The 17,146-nt window shown below is 38.4% G+C and overlaps 2 protein-coding genes across 2 annotated transcripts in view; one reads left to right on the top strand and one right to left on the bottom strand.

Annotated features, from left to right (window-relative positions):
* MCM9 (minichromosome maintenance 9 homologous recombination repair factor) overlaps positions 1-17,146 on the bottom strand; it is an 86,970-nt gene that overhangs the window by 54,673 nt on the left and 15,151 nt on the right. Inside the window, 2 exon segments of the mRNA XM_021693449.1 lie at positions 15,178-15,297; positions 16,954-17,079. Of these exon segments, the coding sequence (XP_021549124.1) occupies positions 15,178-15,297; positions 16,954-17,079 (246 nt within the window).
* Positions 93-11,697, top strand: ASF1A (anti-silencing function 1A histone chaperone). Its single transcript, XM_021693448.1, has 4 exons — positions 93-493; positions 5,591-5,706; positions 9,978-10,154; positions 11,295-11,697. Exons 1-4 carry the CDS (start codon positions 385-387, stop codon positions 11,505-11,507), a joined length of 615 nt encoding a protein of 204 aa, XP_021549123.1. The 5' UTR covers positions 93-384; the 3' UTR covers positions 11,508-11,697.

Raw genomic sequence — 17,146 nt, 5'->3', positions numbered from 1 at the left:
CTCCGCCTTTGTCCTAATCCACACCAGCAGGTGGAGCCGCAGTTAAAGTTTCTGAGTCCATTCCGGGAGCGGGAGCCCATCTTGCTCGCCGCCGAGGCCCTAGCTGGAGGAGGAGGGTCAGAGCTCGGGTGCAGCCAATCGCGGGCAACGCTGCTAGTTATCAGAGCAGAATGGGCTGTAGTTTAGTGAAATAGGAAAGCTGCAAAAACACTGTGGAGTGCTCCCGTGTAAATAAAAAGAGGAAAAAAAAGTTTCTCAAGTCGCCGCTGCACGACGTCGGGCAGGCGCCGGGGCGAGGGTCTGCGCTCTCCCGAGCGGCCGCGCGCTGGACTTTATTGTGCCGCAACAAGCCCCCGTTCCCATTGTTTGTGTTTTTTTCAAAATATGGCAAAGGTTCAGGTGAACAATGTAGTGGTGCTGGATAACCCTTCTCCTTTCTACAACCCGTTCCAGTTCGAGATCACCTTCGAGTGCATCGAGGACCTGTCTGAAGGTGAGTCGGGCGCCCGCCCGCCGCCGGGCTGTCAGTTGCGGGCTGCAGACGTTGAAAGTTTCCCGGGCCCGGCCTCGCGCGGGCGGCCGGTGCTCGGCGCCGGACGGGCGGCGGGCTCGGCTCTGCGGAGGGAAACTTGAAGTTGATGGACGACGGCCGCCGAGGCGCGCGCGGCGTTCGGCCGCAGCCGGGGCGCCTGCCGTGGTTCAACTTGCGAGGAACTTGTTCAAGCGGAGGTAGCCATGTTGTCAGCTTTGTCTGGCGGGCGGGCGGTTCGCGAGACCCGCAGTTGAGCCCGCGGCGCCGGCCGGAGGTCGCGCCGGCCTGGCCCCGCACCGCGAACGGCCTCCGCGGCCCCGGCACGGAGGTTGGGAAGGGAGAGGCATGTGTGTGGTCGCGCCGGCGAGTTAGCAGCGGAGCCATCTTACCAAGAGTAGAGAATTGGGCCACCGACCCCGGCGTCACGACGCCTCCTCTCCGCGCCGCGGGTGACGAACACGGCGCCCCGCCTGCCCACCTTCTGCCCCCGAGCGAGAGGCAAATCCATTTTTAGAGCTTATGCTGGAGTTGCCCTACTCTCTGGGGTGGCCGTGCCCGGCCGCCCCGGGGAGGAGAGCGAGGCTGTCCTCGCGCTGATTTCTGGCTCCCTGGACCAACCAGCGGGGGAGGCGGGCGCAGGCTCGGCCCCTCCGCGCCGCGGGCCGGACTCCGGCGCTCTCCGGGGACGGCGGGTGCTCCCCCGCGGCACTCCCCAGCCGGCGCCCGGAATGCTCCGGGCGCCCGGGGATGCTGGCGCGCAGGCTCGCCCGGACTGGCGTGGACTCCTGTTCCGTAACGACGGAAACCTCTCCTCTCTCTCAGGAAGAGAAATACTCCTAAGCTAGAAAGTTACATTTAACCCAAGAGTAGAAATAAGTAAAACACTGAAATAATTTCCAGGACTTAATCACTGGCTTCTTAGTGGTCCGAGAGACTTTTCTTCCAGAATGTGTTGAAATCTAATTAAAATAACTCCACATCCAAACACCCTGAGCATAAAACACCAAAGTGGGCTAAGAAATAAAAGGTAAAGTCCTGATAGCAATGCAAAAATTTTTAGTTTTTTCTAAGTTCGTTTTAAGGTCTCCAAAGATAGTTTTATATTATGTGCAGTAATAAATATTTAGAAAGCTAAAACTTGACAAGGTTTTTATCTTTGCTCTTAGGTTTTATTAAAATAATCCAGTGCTTCCCTTTCAAAATTTGAGGAGAAAAAATTTAATTTCATCAATGGTAATTTTACAATTAAATAGGGGACATACTTACTTGAACCTACAAGTATATTTAACAAAGATGCATTTAAAATTATGCTAACCATGGTATATAAAGCATTTCATTTAAAAAGTTTTTAATCTCCACAAAATGTATTTTATGTAGGGTGTTAGTTTTCAAATTATAAAAGCAATACATGCTCATCGGAATAAACTTTTTAAAAGCTGTACATACATATAGAAAGTAACAGTCCTCTGTACTCAAATGCCTTCCACCATCTCCTGTAATTATAATTAACACTTTAATCTTTGCTCATCCAATAAGTATTAATGCATACATAAAGCATATATGCATATATATATTATATGTAGGTCACATTTTGAAAGACCATTTATTAAACTAATTTCTAATAGGCCACTGATAATAAAATTAAAGGGGATTTTTTTTTTGTTACACTGAAGCCATTTGAGTACTTTCCCAGAGTACTACTATAATCATTTCAGCTATCAGGCCAATTTTTCATACCCAGCAGTAAGTTTTCCTTTTTACTGCCAGTTGCATATAAAAATGGGCAAACGCAAGAGAAACCATTGATCAGTCCATTCCAATGTACTACATGTTTTAAGCTTTAGAAGTTCTTCAAATTATAAGTATTTCCCAAGTGAGACTTTCCATTTTAAGAGCCAGTTTTAGGACAAGGATGATAGATGATTCAGGATGTTACAGGGCTTTGACATTGGATGGTTGAAACCCACCATTCATGGAAGCAGAATTATGTTCCATTTTTAACTGGCATCTATTCAGAACTCGGCTGAATCACGTCAGAGTTTTTATGATATTAGTATCAACAATACACTTACTTCCAATTGTACTCCTCTTTCTAGGGCACTTATACTGGTTATTTAGCATTTTTCAAAAGAGTTTAAGCTGAGTCATACTGAAGCTGCAAAGGAATCTTTCAAAAAGGTGCCATGCTTGTGTACTCCACCTAGAGGCTATGTGGATTAAGGAAATTGAGTTTATTTAGCAAAAGCTTCCTACAAGTTCCATACTTTTATATTGCAATTCTTTAAAAAATTCTGTTCTTAAAATGAAACTACAGAATATTCTTTTTTTTTTTTTTTTTTTTTTAAAGATTTTATTTATTTATTTGAGAGAGAGAATGAGACAGAGAGAGAGAGCATGAGAGGGGGGAGGGTCAGAGAGAGAGGCAGACTCCCTGATGAGCAGGGAGCCTGACGCGGGACTCGATCCCGGGACTCCAGGATCATGACCTGAGCCGAAGGCAGTCGCTTAACCAACTGAGCCACCCAGGCGCCCGAAACTACAGAATATTCTTAAGAGAAATTTTCACTTCATAATTTTGTCTTAAGTCCCAAGCCAGAGGTTGGCCACCATTTTTCATACTTAAACTTGGTAAGAGACTCAGGATATGTTTGATCTGATGGTTCCCAAGCTTGTACAAGTTTTGATTGACCTTCCTGCTAATCTTATGCCCTCTGTAGACTGCTGATTCTTTGTTTCTCTAACAGAATGGAGCCATTTTTTTTTTTTAAGTTGGTCAATATCAATAATTATAAGCTACTGTCAGTTGAACCCTTACAATGTATCAGAATTGAACATGGTGTTTCATGGTTTTAAACTTCAGGCTTGTTCTAATTCCCAAAGATTACATACTTTACACTAACCACAGATCTTCCCAAGTAGGGTAATTAGTTTAAAATTCCCTTGGTGACTTCCCTCACTCCCAACCAAAATTGCAGATACTTGCAGACTAGGGTTACCGATTAAATGAAACAATTAGTTAACTTTTTAAATAAATGAATAAACTCCCAACAGATAACCTGTGCATCTGATTCTATCCCTTTTCCTCCTTTGAATACAGAGGACAGGGGAATGAAAGCAGAGTTGAGGAGTAAAACAACTGATGCTCATTTATAAATAAGTTACTGAGCATTCTAAACTCAGTAGCTACAGCAAGGATCCCATTAGCATAAAAATTAAGGTACAGGTGTTCACTGAGTTACAGCCTGTGCTCCTTAAGGGTAGATTATCTTTCCATGGCCTATCTCCTCACCCATCTTCCTCTTGCAGAAAAGGTGACGCTTGCTGCCTTTATCCTCAAGATTCATCCAGAGTGTGACTGCTTCTCATCCTCATGGCTACATGTGGTCCGAGCTACCATCAGTTTTTGCCTCAGTTGTTAAAATATCCACCTGTTTCTTCCCTCACCGTCTTACAGTCCATACTGAACACAGGATCCAAAATGATCCTTCTAAAATGAAAGCTGGATCATGTTACCCTTCCAATCAGAACCCTCCCAATGGCTTCCACTGCCACTCAGTATAAAAATCAGAAGTCTTTAATGATGGCCTTTAAAACTTTGCATAATCTGGCCATGCCCCTAACCGACCCAATCTAATGGTCAGTTATTTCCCCCTTTATTGAGTTTGCACCGCCCTGGCCTCCTTGCTTTTTCTTGAGCAAGCTAATAAGCATGCTCCTACTTCCAGATATTTGCTATTCCTTCTAACAAGATATTCATATTGCTCCTTTCCTCTTTTAATCTTCATCAACAAATAAAAGATCTTGTGAGATGTCAGATGCAGGAACACCTTGCATCTGGAAATGTGCTAGAAGATGGAAATGTAAGTGGTCTAGGACAGAGCCATGAAATACATAACAGGTCCTGAGAAAATGACTGCTTAGTGAGAGAATAAAACTAAAGGAGCTTTTCCATAAATTGCAGTTTATCATACAGTATGAATAAGTAGTACCTATACTATTTCTCTTGCCTATTTAGGGAACAAAAATACACAATCACACAAAAATGGCAATACCATGGCAGCACTAAGTAGATTCTCAGTGCGTGACCTAGAAGCACCCCTCTGGGAGTGCTGCCGTAGCCTTGGTGTAGTGAATCCAAGAGGTAGGCCACACAGTGCCAAACACCTTAGGACCAGAAGGTCTCAGAGGTGATTTGCAGTTGTCTTCCTCCCCCTACTAAAGAGGAGGTGGCTCCTTTGAAAGAGCAGTTGTTTTACTCATCTCTGGGTTCTTGTAGCAGAGCGTTCTATAAAAGGTACTCAATAAAAGCTGAATTACATATAACAATTGCATAGAATGTCTTGGGTTGCACTTTAATGTATCTTATTCCTCCTCATGCCTGTTCCCACCACCTATACTCCTGTATCAAGTGGTTATAAGGATCCTTGGTTTCCTCACCTATGACATGAAGAGGTGCCATGAGGAAAAATTACCCGACTACAAATAATTTGACAGTTGATGAGCTGAAGCCTCTTAAACTTCTGAGCCACAAGGGAAGTTTGCTAATAATGATTTTCCCCACTTTGGAGCTCTTTGATAATTTGAATCTGTGCAACGTAATATGGGGTAGCCCTTCCAAAGTGTGCTTAGTGTTAGTAGCTTGTTAAAAGATGACATATATAAAAAAGGGGAGGGATTCCATAGGCCGAACAAATGGTAAATGCCGGATTAATGTTACTGGTGTTCTTACTGAAGAAGTCTCAGAACACTTACTCTGCCAGTGTGCTTTATGAATCCTCAAGACAAGGTTGTAGCATTTCCCAAGTTTTTGGCCATGTTGTTTTGTTTGTGAGGAGCCCTGCCCAGGGACTAGTGTTTCACAAAAGAACATTTTGAGAAACTCTGGTAAGAAATGTAAGAATTTAATAAGGAGCAATTCAGTATCCTTCTGGATTTTCTGCCACGAGAAGCCAATTTTAGCAGCCAATAAATGGCTTAAGTGGACATTAAAAGGGTCTTTGATATCATCTCATAATGTAATCACTGAATATGAAATAATGTTTTGGTTTTTAACCCTAGACTTGGAATGGAAAATTATCTATGTGGGCTCTGCAGAAAGTGAAGAATACGACCAAGTTTTAGACTCTGTTTTAGTGGGCCCTGTTCCCGCAGGAAGGCATATGTTTGTATTTCAGGTAAGATGATTCTTGGTAAATATGTATGCCAAATATGTTTCTAAACCATTATCTCATGGTCCTTATCCATTTCCTCTTGGGTTAAGTCACTCTGCTTCTGCTGTATTCACTTTTTATCTGCTTCCGTTGTGTGCTGTGAGATGTTATTGTGAGGTTTACTCCAGAGTTTGCACAGCACACGGTAAAGCTTCCAGTGTCGTGGCACACATGGTGGTGAATTCGGGGCTCTTCCTGTGAATAGTCCTACAGTATCAGACTTTCAGGGTGGCTGTCCAGCAGCCCAATACAGGGGTTCATTGCATACTACTAACTGGCTTCGTTAATTATATGCATCTTCAGTTTATGGTTTCGTCCATTAGGAGTAATGATCACGAAAACAACAGCTTTATTTGAGCATAATCAGTAAATGAGCTAGGTTAATAAGTATGCTGCTAGATAGAGATCTACTGCATAAACTTGAATCGTTGGACTTAAGGTCGGGTGGTTCACTAAAGCATCTAATCTACACATATTAGAGAGGATTACTGTTACAAATCTACTGCTCTGTTTATTACTTGTTAGAGGAAATTCTAATACAAATTATGTTCTCAGCTATCACTGACAGTATTTGGGTCTGTGCCAAGGCTTTAGACACTGTCTTCTGTATTCAAAGTGTTACTTCCTTGAATCCATGTTAAATTGTTGTATAAAGCTATTCAGTCACTTCTCAATTATCCATGCTTATTAGAGGGAGATATTTATAAGTAGCCCAAAGAGTAGCCACAGGTTTAAAAAAAAAAAACAAAAAACTATTAATTTTGTTACAAGTATTTCTATACAACAAAGTCCCCATTAGTTAAGTAGAACCTACTGAAAAGACTTCATCCAGAAAGAAAATTAACTCTTCCTATCCCTGCCCTCCCTTTTTTTCTCATTTCATGGATGGGACCAATGTAAATGAATACTGTTGGTCAGCTAATTCCATCAGATATGGGCCAAAAATTATAAACATATGGTATCTCTAGAGTTGCTACCCATCCGTCCCTTCTCCTAAACACAGATTTCAGAATCTTGGTCTCCTAGCCTTAGTGCTTTCTATTAAAAACCAACAAATAATTTCCTATGTTTCAACAAATGGTTAAGAAAAGCTCAAATATATTAGTTCAAATCTACTCATTAAAAGTGCTGTTAACCTGAATTATGTGAGTGCATAACGTTGGTGAAAGATGTGGGTACCAGACAATGTGTAGAGGGAAGCACTGCAGTTATAGACCTGCTTCAGATCCTGGCTCTGTTGCTTATTAGACACGTGTGACTTTAGACAGGCTCCCTAGCCTCCCTTAGTCACACTAGTCATCTATAAAATATGGATAATATCCTACCTCATCGGAATGTTATGAGGATTAAATGAGGAATAAAGCAGTTAAGTGCTATCACTGACAAATAGCACCCTACTTCTATTAGAACTAAATTTTTATTCTCTTAAGTTCTTGAAATTGTTACATAAAAGAAGCAGTATTTGCTTTGACCGACAAGCTTGGAAAACCCACACTTCACTGATGATAATTCATGATGTGGTAAGAAACATGGATTGACATGTAGCGAGATACCTTTTTATGCTATTGTAAAACCTGCAAATAAATCCCTTGGCTTTGAAACAAACCCTTAAATGTCTTTTCTGTGTGTTTACGTTGTTAAGAACACTCTAAAGTTTTTGGCTTAGAGTGAATAATTTATTCAAAAATATTTCCCTCCAGTGATTTTCCAGTAGTTTTACCTTGGTACGAGTGTTTGTGTTGCCAAGAAGGACAGAGAAAGCACTACGCAATTTAAATCAGATGGTCAGCCTGTACATCTTACAAAATTCACCATTATCAGCAAAGAGACTAAAATACAGTTTTTGTTTTGTACTTTAAACAAACTGCCATGAATAAATATGCTAGTCAAAGACTAGCAGGAAGATGTCCAGACATCTGCCTAGTACTGCTGGTTGAAGTTAAAAATCTCTACCTATCACTTCATCCTAAGTGATCTGAGAGGCCTGTGGGTTTTTCTACTTGAATGTGAATTTGCCCAAGTTGAATCCTTTGGCAAACAAATTTTAAAAAACAAACATGGCTAGAACCAATCTACTGAGGGGATGGGAAGCACTATGGGGGGAAGATCTCCATAGCAGTACTGAACTACCTCTGTTTCCCATTCTCCACTCATTTCCAGGACATTAGAATCTCTTTGGGTAACCTGGAAGTAACCTGACCCCTCTGGGGGGAGGGGGGGTGTACAGGATGTATAAGACAAATAGCATATTCCCAGGACAGGCCCTCAGTCCCCCTGCTGATCTCTTTCCAATCAGTCAAATTACTTCATGTCAGGAATTGAGTTACGAATGAATTTCAAAATACTAAGTATATACTCTGTGCCCAGAGCTGTGCCAGACATGAGATTATACAAATGAACTGGATAGAACTTTTGCCCAGGAAAAAGCTTAGAATCCCAGGGAAGACTGAAGGGTAAACATACTTATTTAGATTATTGGACACAGATTAGTAGAGGATGTGTGTCAAGTAATTTTAAGTGCAAAACAGTATTATTCTACCTTCTGAATCAGAAAAGGGTTCACTGGGGTCACCTGGGTGGCTCAGTTGGTTAAGTGTCTGCCTCGATCTCAGCTCAGGTCTTGATCTCAGGATTTTCAGTTTAAGCCCCGTGTTGGGCTCTACACTGGGCATGGAGCCTTCTTAAGAAAGGGCTTCACTAAGGATACATTTCATGAAATTTAGAAAGATGAATTTTTTAGGGTGTTAGGGAAGAATCTTGCAGGCCAAGAGAACAGTATATGCAAGGCACAGAGGCATGAAAGATTACCACTGCATTTTAAAGAACTCTGTCTAATCCTAGAACAAAAGAAAGAGGTGTAGAATTAAAGGGAGTGTGAATGGTTGAAGACAAATTGTGAAGGGCCTTATAAATGCAGTTAAAGAACAGATTTTTACTTCAGAAATGGGAGTAATCTGGAGTTTTTAAAGCTGGTGAAGAAACAGGAATGGATCTTTGCCTATCTAATGCTGGCAGTAGTGCAAATAGCAGGTGAGCTGGGGGATTCCAGTTAGAAAGTTTCAGCAGTATTCCAGGTAAGAGATGAAGATACGATCTGAGTCTTCAGAGATGCGAAATGTTGAGACTGGCTGGATATGGGAGTTAGGGAAGAAGGTATGGAAATTTTCAGCCTAGGTCGATGTTTTAGACTGGACAGATACTGTGCCTTTCTGTGTCATCTGCATGTAGTAGGTACACAATAATCATTAGTCTTTGATGATAATGGCCTGATTGAGAATGTCAGCCAGGGGTGTTCCCAAGATACGGCACTGGCTGAAGCGTTCACCCAGGCCCAGGGATGTTCTTTAGTGTCCTGGCAAGAGTAAGCTAATCTGCTGGGATGAGCTTCATCCATTCACCACTCAGAATGGCTGCCTCAGGTCACACTCAGATGCCTTACTGTCACTGCCCATCAGCCCATGACTCTTTCCAACCAGTCTCCTTACTGCCTCTCGCACTGCCATGGATAGGACCCTAGCCTTTGCTCATGCTGTTAGCCTTCTCTAGCTCACTTGCTTCACCTTCTGCATTCCTCAAGATTCAGCGGCCTGATTCAAAACAGCGTCATTAAGTATATCTTCTTAAACCAATCTTTACCTTCATTGTATTTCCATAGTATGTGTGGTTTAAGTAGTACACTATATTTTAGTGCCTATCAAAGTCATTCACAATAGATGATTAATATTTTTGAAAATCTGCTATAGAGCTATTTCTATTCCATTTTCAGTCTTACGTTAATTTACTATTAGAATATCTGTGCAGGGTAGGAGAGTGGGTATGAGAAGGTGTCCCGAGTATAAGAAAGAAACTAGTATAATAAATATTTGCTGCTAACAGGCTGTGTGGAGTTCATTGAATATTTACCAATTTTGGTTTGGAAATCATGACTGGAATCAATTAGACTATTGGCTTAATCCCTCATGAACTACCACACAGTCTGACTAGATTTATCTTCCTATAAAAGTAGTGAAGTTTTCAGGTGCCCAGGATAATTAGGTATACTGTAGAAAAATAATCGAACTATATTTTCTGACTATAAGTCAAACTCAAAACTGAGCATTTGCCTTCCCAGCATGATTTCCAAGTTTTTGTTGCTCTGCCCTTAACTGAGGGTGCTCAGGGTAACCAAAACTCCAGTCTTGCTTGCAGTTAACAGCCTTTTGTGATGTGTTTCTTTTCTTTTTAAATTATTCTAGGCTGATGCACCTAATCCAGGACTCATTCCAGATGCAGATGCAGTAGGTGTAACAGTTGTGCTAATTACATGCACCTATCGAGGTCAAGAATTTATTAGAGTTGGCTATTATGTAAATAATGAATATACTGAGACAGAACTAAGGGAAAATCCGCCAGTAAAACCAGACTTTTCTAAGGTAATGTTCTGACTGTTCCTTTTTCATTACTTTTACTATACTTTTTTTTTAAGTAGATGCCATTTCACAGTATATTATGAAAATAGCTTGGAGACAAAATAAATTTGAGGTCCTTGTGCCAACTGGGCAAACTAACCATTCCATTCCCATCCTTGACCTCAGACCCTACCTCCTGATGAATCATTAGTAATTAATGTTGGTCAGGCACCTTCAGAGTCTCTGATGGTTTAGAAAGTTGAAAGTGCCTCCTGTAAGAAACAAGATAGTTGTTTACAACTTTCTCTATGGCATTTCCCATACATCATATGTATTAGAGATTAAACCAAAGGTCTTAAGTATTTCTGGTTATGGAAAACAGCTTCTGAGTGAGAAGCTGAAACTTGTGCTTCAGAAATACAGATTCTCAGAAATACTTCCTATTTCATGATTTTTCATTGGAACCTGTAATAGCTTAGTAACTGGTGACTTATGTGAGATTGAACACAACACTCCCTCTGCCCGATCATGCAAGAAAAATTACATGGGGAGTAGAATGGAATGTTCTTTCTGATAATTAGGCTGGAATATTTAATCCTGGTATGGGACCTTCCCGTGACTCAATGTGTTAGTTACCTATATGGCACCTTGTATAGCAAAAAACAAATAAAAAACTAGAATACTGTTTCTGAGAGTGAACCATAATAATTAAAAGGTAGGAAACCACTAATTATGAGAGGTTATACTTGGGGAAATTTTTATTTTCTTTGAAAATATTACTGAAGAGACACCATATCAATCTAAAAAGCAAGGATGCTAGTTAGATAAGCATCCTGTGAAGAATTCACCCTCAAAAAAGAAGAGATTCTCTTCCTTTTAGGAAACAGAAGCATAGAGGGGTTATTTTGTTGGTCAGTAAATGTTCTGGATGAATTCCCTCAGATTCTCCATATCCTTTCCATTATGCTAAAATAATTTTTCTGCTGTAGCCCTAGTCCTTGTGTATTAGTTATGTTTAAATTGCTTTACTTAATTTTATGCCTTTGTAAATGAACTTAGCCCTTTAGGAGTACTGATACAAAGAACCATTTTATTAAGCTATTTGTATATGGTATCTAACTTTCTTAATGCTGTGTCTATTTATATATTTCCTTTTTCCTTTAGCTTCAAAGGAACATTTTGGCATCTAATCCCAGAGTTACAAGATTCCACATTAATTGGGAAGATAACACAGAAAAACTGGAAGATGCAGAGAGCAGTAATCCAAATCTACAATCACTTCTTTCAACAGATGCATTACCTTCAGCATCAAAGGGATGGTCCACATCAGAAAACTCACTAAATGTCATGTTAGAATCCCATATGGACTGCATGTGACCACCTGCCATCCCTTTAGTACAAATTAAGCTATAAAAACACACAGAACTATTTCCCTGAAATTCCGTAAGTACATAGTCAAGACACAATGTGAAGAATTTGTTTAAAAACATCCTGTAGAAAGTTTATAAGAAAACCAGTATTGAGCAAATTGTGGAATATAAATACAACTATTTTTAAGTAATTTTTTTCTCTAATGTGTTATTTTATTTGTTCTGAAACTAATCTGATTAAAACATATATATTATTTTCTTCTCCTCTATATGTAATTAAAGCACTTATAAAGAAAAATATAAATCATAAGACCAGGTTGTAAAGCTGTCTTAGCCTTTTGGACAATAATCTTTGGACCACTATTTTACTGGCCTTCAGAAGAACAAACTTCCGACTTCAACTAAAACGTTTCTTCCTGTGATAAATAGTTTGGTTTAATGTGAGGGGCAAATTTCCATTTTTTTTTTGTCATGTCCTTAAAGAAAGGATTTGAAGTCAACTATATGCTACCACAAACTTTAGGACCTGATTTTCTAGGCCACCATAGTAGTATGGCTACTATTACATGGAATGTTAGACAACATTCAGTTTGGTTTCTAAGATGATAACAAATGTGGTTAATTGTTCTTAAGGTCCTTTGGCTATGGTTTTTGTTTTATAACAGTTTAGGACATCAGAATACTCCTTGAATCATATATCATTTTTACCCAGTGAATTCAACATGTCAAGAGCAGATATAAACTCGCTAAGTTTAAGAATAGGATATTATAATGACTTAGATCTATTCATGAGATTTATAAAAATACTATGACCTTAACTCTTCAAAACTGACTTGGTAGATCATCTGTTGTTCGCAGCATTTATTTAAAAAAAAACAAAAAACAGTGGATTTCAGAAGGTGTATTTAGCTTTATCATAATAGATAAGTCACTATTTTGGAAATATATATATTTTCACACATGTGGTACTCTTCTCCATATTCCTTAACACTCATGCAGGATAAGATTAGGCATGTTTGTGGTTGACATATTTTAGATAGCCTTTCCAGGTAAGTTTTTTAAAAGCAGTCTTGGAAAGGAATACATTAACTAAGTGGGCCAAAGTGTTCTTTTTCTTTGATGAGAGCTAGGTCCTTCCTCAAAGTTTCTTATGCTTCATTAAATTAAGTGTAGAACACTCTCATTACTCTTGCTGCTAAGCAAGACATTAGCCATATGATGCAGTTATGCAGTGCCTTTATATCTAGAACTTTTATACTGCACTTTTTAAAGCTTTTAGTTTGAGGAAGGGTAAAGGGCATTTGTCTGAATATGGATTCTAAGTTGTATATATTTCCTGTCATTCTAAAAAAGAATTTGTGAAGCAAATTTTGCTAAATGTTAAACTTTGAAATTTAATATACCAGATTATTAAAATTCTGTCCACTAACTAGTTCATAGATTTTAAAAATAAAATACATCCAACTGTTAAAACTATATGAAGAAAATTTCATTTTTGCCTAATTGCAATTAAAAGAAAATGTTAAAATATTAAAATGAAAATAAAAGTAAAATTTTCCAACAAAGAGCTCAGTGATTAATATAACAAGAACAAGATATGTGCTTGTTAGAAATAAAGCATATATAAGCCGAATTACCAAATAAAGCAATTTACTGCTGAGTTTTTAATTATAATGATTGATTCGTATTGACACCAAGGGTTAGGTTTTTACATCAGTTTGTAAACAGCTAATTTTCACAAAAGGTTGAGACTTAGTTTTTAAGTCATCTCTTACTTAAATTTTTATGCTGCTGTAAGATTTAGAATTCAACTATTAGGCGCTAAGAAGCTATAGCATGGGGTTTTATTTTCCCCATTTCGCTTCATTTATAGACACTATCTGAATTACAGCTAAAATGTTTGGAGCAGTTTTCCTCCTTTTTGATCACAGTAAATGGCTCTGTCATGAAAAGATAAACATGAACCAATTACTTATGCCACAGGAGAGAGAAGCAAGTAGGCTAGAGGGAATGAGGTATCAGTTGAGCTAAGAAAACATTCAGGAAATCTGAGGAGCATGCATGCATTTGTTCATTTATAACTTTAGGCTTCCATGTGGTCTTATCGTTTGGTTTTAAGATTTGGGGTTTCTGATTTTACCAAGAAAGTCTATGGCAGCAATTTTCAAAACTTTTTACTGTAATCCCTGATTTAAAAAAAAAAGTATGACCCTGCAACACAAGTATTTATGTTAATTTTCATGAAAATGCACCAATATAGTGCATCTTTATTGTGTGCAGTACATTCTGGTATCTTTTATTGTATTTCATTTTTAAAGTGCTGGTTTTGACCCCCTGAACTGACATTTATGACTCTTAGGGGTTGCGATACCCAGTTTGAAGAAAGGCTAGTCTGGCCTTTTGAGTAGATGAGACTTAACAATAACTTTTCTATCATTCTGAAATTTATATTCCCCATACCTGTCTTCTCTCTTATATTTGGATTATGATCTTGACATTAAAAAAAGAGGGAAAAGTGCTAGTGTAGTCAATCAGCAGCCATTCACTTGAAAACTGTCCAAATATTCTGAAATAACTAGTAGCCCATCAGATGGCCTGGACTCATTTCTTGGCCCTCCATATAATTAACTTAGGAAACATTCCACATAATTACTTGGCAAACACTTCTATTTGTTTGTTACTGGTATCATTTTATACAGAACTCTAGAATACTGGGTCATAAGAATTTTTAAATGCACATAAAGTGTTCTTTATATATTCTTGCCTACTACCTTCCAGTACGCTGAACCTTGTCTACGCCTCTCCATTCACAAATCCCTTCTCATCCATGCTTAATGTACTATTCAGTTAAATTTCAAAATCTGAGAGCCTCTTAGAATGGGGCTTTCCTTATGTAGGACCATTAATGCAGCATTTGCTGCTTTGTGAGAAGTTTTATAGTGTAAGTTTCTCATAAGAAATTTCAGCACAGGCTTCCCTTAGTAAATAGCAAAGAACATTTGTAAAATGGGTGAAACCAAAGGCCTATTACAGACAGAAGTACAGGAGAAATATTTCCCCAATCAAAACAGTGTAAAATACAAAATGGCATCAAGACATGTTTTCTAAAAATTTTCCTAAAGTTACTTTATAATCAAATCCTGACATTCTATCTGCAAAGGCTTTTAAATGTACTTGAAGAATCATCACAATGTATGAATGAAGCTCCACAATGCAATGAAAGTATGCTTTCCACATATTAAGACAAATTTTCTACCTAAGAATTTTCAGTAGGAGCTACTGTTGCCATGAGATCTATAAATAAGCACAAAAATGCCTCAAGCTCTACGCCATTGATCTACTTTGGCAAATTGAGATTTTTTTCCCATTTATCTCAACATTGTTTACTAGGTCTTCATAAAATGCCAGATGGTGCATGCTTTTTCCACATTAAATAGGATCTTTCAAAACTAAGATGCAAAAAGATATATGGGATAAGTTTTAGGAAAATAAGTGAAAGTGGAGCTTTTAAAATACTTTCTTAGAGCTACAAAAGTACTACAAATTTTCTTCAATTTTTGCTAGTAACTCAAAAATTAGCTTGAAATTTATCCTATGTTAGGTACTTTTTCATCAGAAAAACATTGTGCTAGTGTCTGTACTAAAGTTCAATTAATTGAAATTATCATATAAAATACCTGCACTAGTAGATCCAATTCCTGTGGTGAGCACAGAGCGTGGTGTAATCTTTGCTGCATACTTGAGGAATTGAGATTTCCCTGTGCCAGGATCCCCAACCAATAAAAGATGAGATTCACCTAAAATAGTTAATAAAGTTTTAAATTTCTATGAAAAGACCTATGAATAAGTATAATTAATCAGGAAGAAAATGGTCTACTTGGAATGCCAACAGAATTTATATTTTATGTTTTTGCTATATACTTAAGGTCACTGAAGGACAGACTTAACTAGATATCCTCAGAAAAGTTAACTATCATCATAAATAACAATCTTTAAGTGATTTCTGAATGTGATTTCAAATCTAAATTAATAAACTTTGTGTTATTTCCAGGTGTTCAGGCGTATGTTTAACATTTAAAAAATTTTTGGCTTATAAAGTTTCTGATTTTATTTAATCTATTTTTATTTTATTAAAGATTTTTTTTTTTAAAGATTTTATTTATTTATTTGACAGAGAGAGACACAGTGAGAGAGGGAACACAAGCAGGGGGAGTGGGAGAGGGAGAAGCAAGCTTCCTGCAGAGCAGGGAGCCCGATGCGGGGCTCTATCCCAGGACCCCGGGATCATGACCTGAGCTGAAGGCAGACGCTTAACCGACTCAGCCACCCAGGCGCCCCTTAATCTGTTTTTAAATATCAAACTACTTGATTACATCTTTCCATACAAGCCATACAAATATTTTATTCCATTTTTATTCAAGTATTTTTAAGTGTTCAGTGCTTTATAAGTGCTTTATAAGTATCAAATCACTTATGATTGTAATAGTTAAATGACCTTTTCATTTTATGAAAATTTTAGTAATTTAATGAAATATCTACCTTAAAGTACTTATTTTCAAATGTAACAAATGAACATATGAGTATCTTGTGGTATGTATTATCTCACTGATCAATTTATTCAGTAATATTCAAGTATTTCTTAAATACATTAATAGGAAACTCCTACTTAAGCTCAACATTTAGCAGAGTGCCTTGCAATTAATAGGTGATCAAAACATACAATACACATAAACTTTATTATACTTACTATTCTATACCATACCATATGGTTTTAGAAATCTTATTAACAGTCTTGTTTATAACAATGTCCTTTTAGTCTTTGGTTATTATGACCCTCAGGCGGCCTATATAAGGGCCATAATAAACCTACGCTATGCCAGATTCAGGTCAGTTAAATGTGTTAGCTGCAAAAGAGCTTTCTGCCATTTGAACATAATTATACACTTAGAGTTATCTTTGCTTGAACGTGTGACCTACAGCAGCACCTCATGGCAGATGGCACTTCTGCTTACCTGCCAGCAGAAGGGGAATCAGCAGGCAGATGACTGAGAGCAGCAGTCTGAGAAAAACACACTAACAGTCACAGATGGAGAGATGCTGACTTGGAGACCTTAAAAAGCACTATTTCTAATCTTTTCCTCTTGAAGACAGACTGGGGATCCAATGAAAAACACAGTAATCAAAAGGTAAAGGTTTTATTTTGTGTCACCCTTACAGATTGGGGCAAAAATATATGTTCATCAAAAAACTTAATATTTCTTTTAGTCTTTGGAATTCTAGAAATTACTTTTTGATATATAGATGCCGGACTAAGTATTAGGCAACTGTCAGCTTTAAAAGATTATGGTTAGAAAATAAAGCTCGACAAGTCATTTTTATTCAGGAAAGAAAAATTCTAGCTTCTCACCTTGTATGTATTAACATTTCTCAAAAAGTTTTAAGTAGGTACTAACCTCTGACCCGTGTTCCTGTAGCATCAGTCCTTTGAATCCCACCAGCCAGCACCATGGCCACAGCCAGCTTTACTAGATACATCCCAAAAACTTGAGGGCACAAGCTGGCCAATATTTCATTCCTTCCTAGGAAAGGCAGAAAGATCAGATGTTACCGACAGTTTTCAAGAAATCCTATCTGAAATTTCCCTTC

Source organism: Neomonachus schauinslandi, chromosome 8, assembly GCF_002201575.2.
Source record: "Neomonachus schauinslandi chromosome 8, ASM220157v2, whole genome shotgun sequence".
NCBI lineage: Eukaryota > Metazoa > Chordata > Mammalia > Carnivora > Phocidae > Neomonachus > Neomonachus schauinslandi.
Note: the sequence above shows the minus strand (reverse complement) of the source record. Positions and strands in the feature narration are given on the sequence as shown.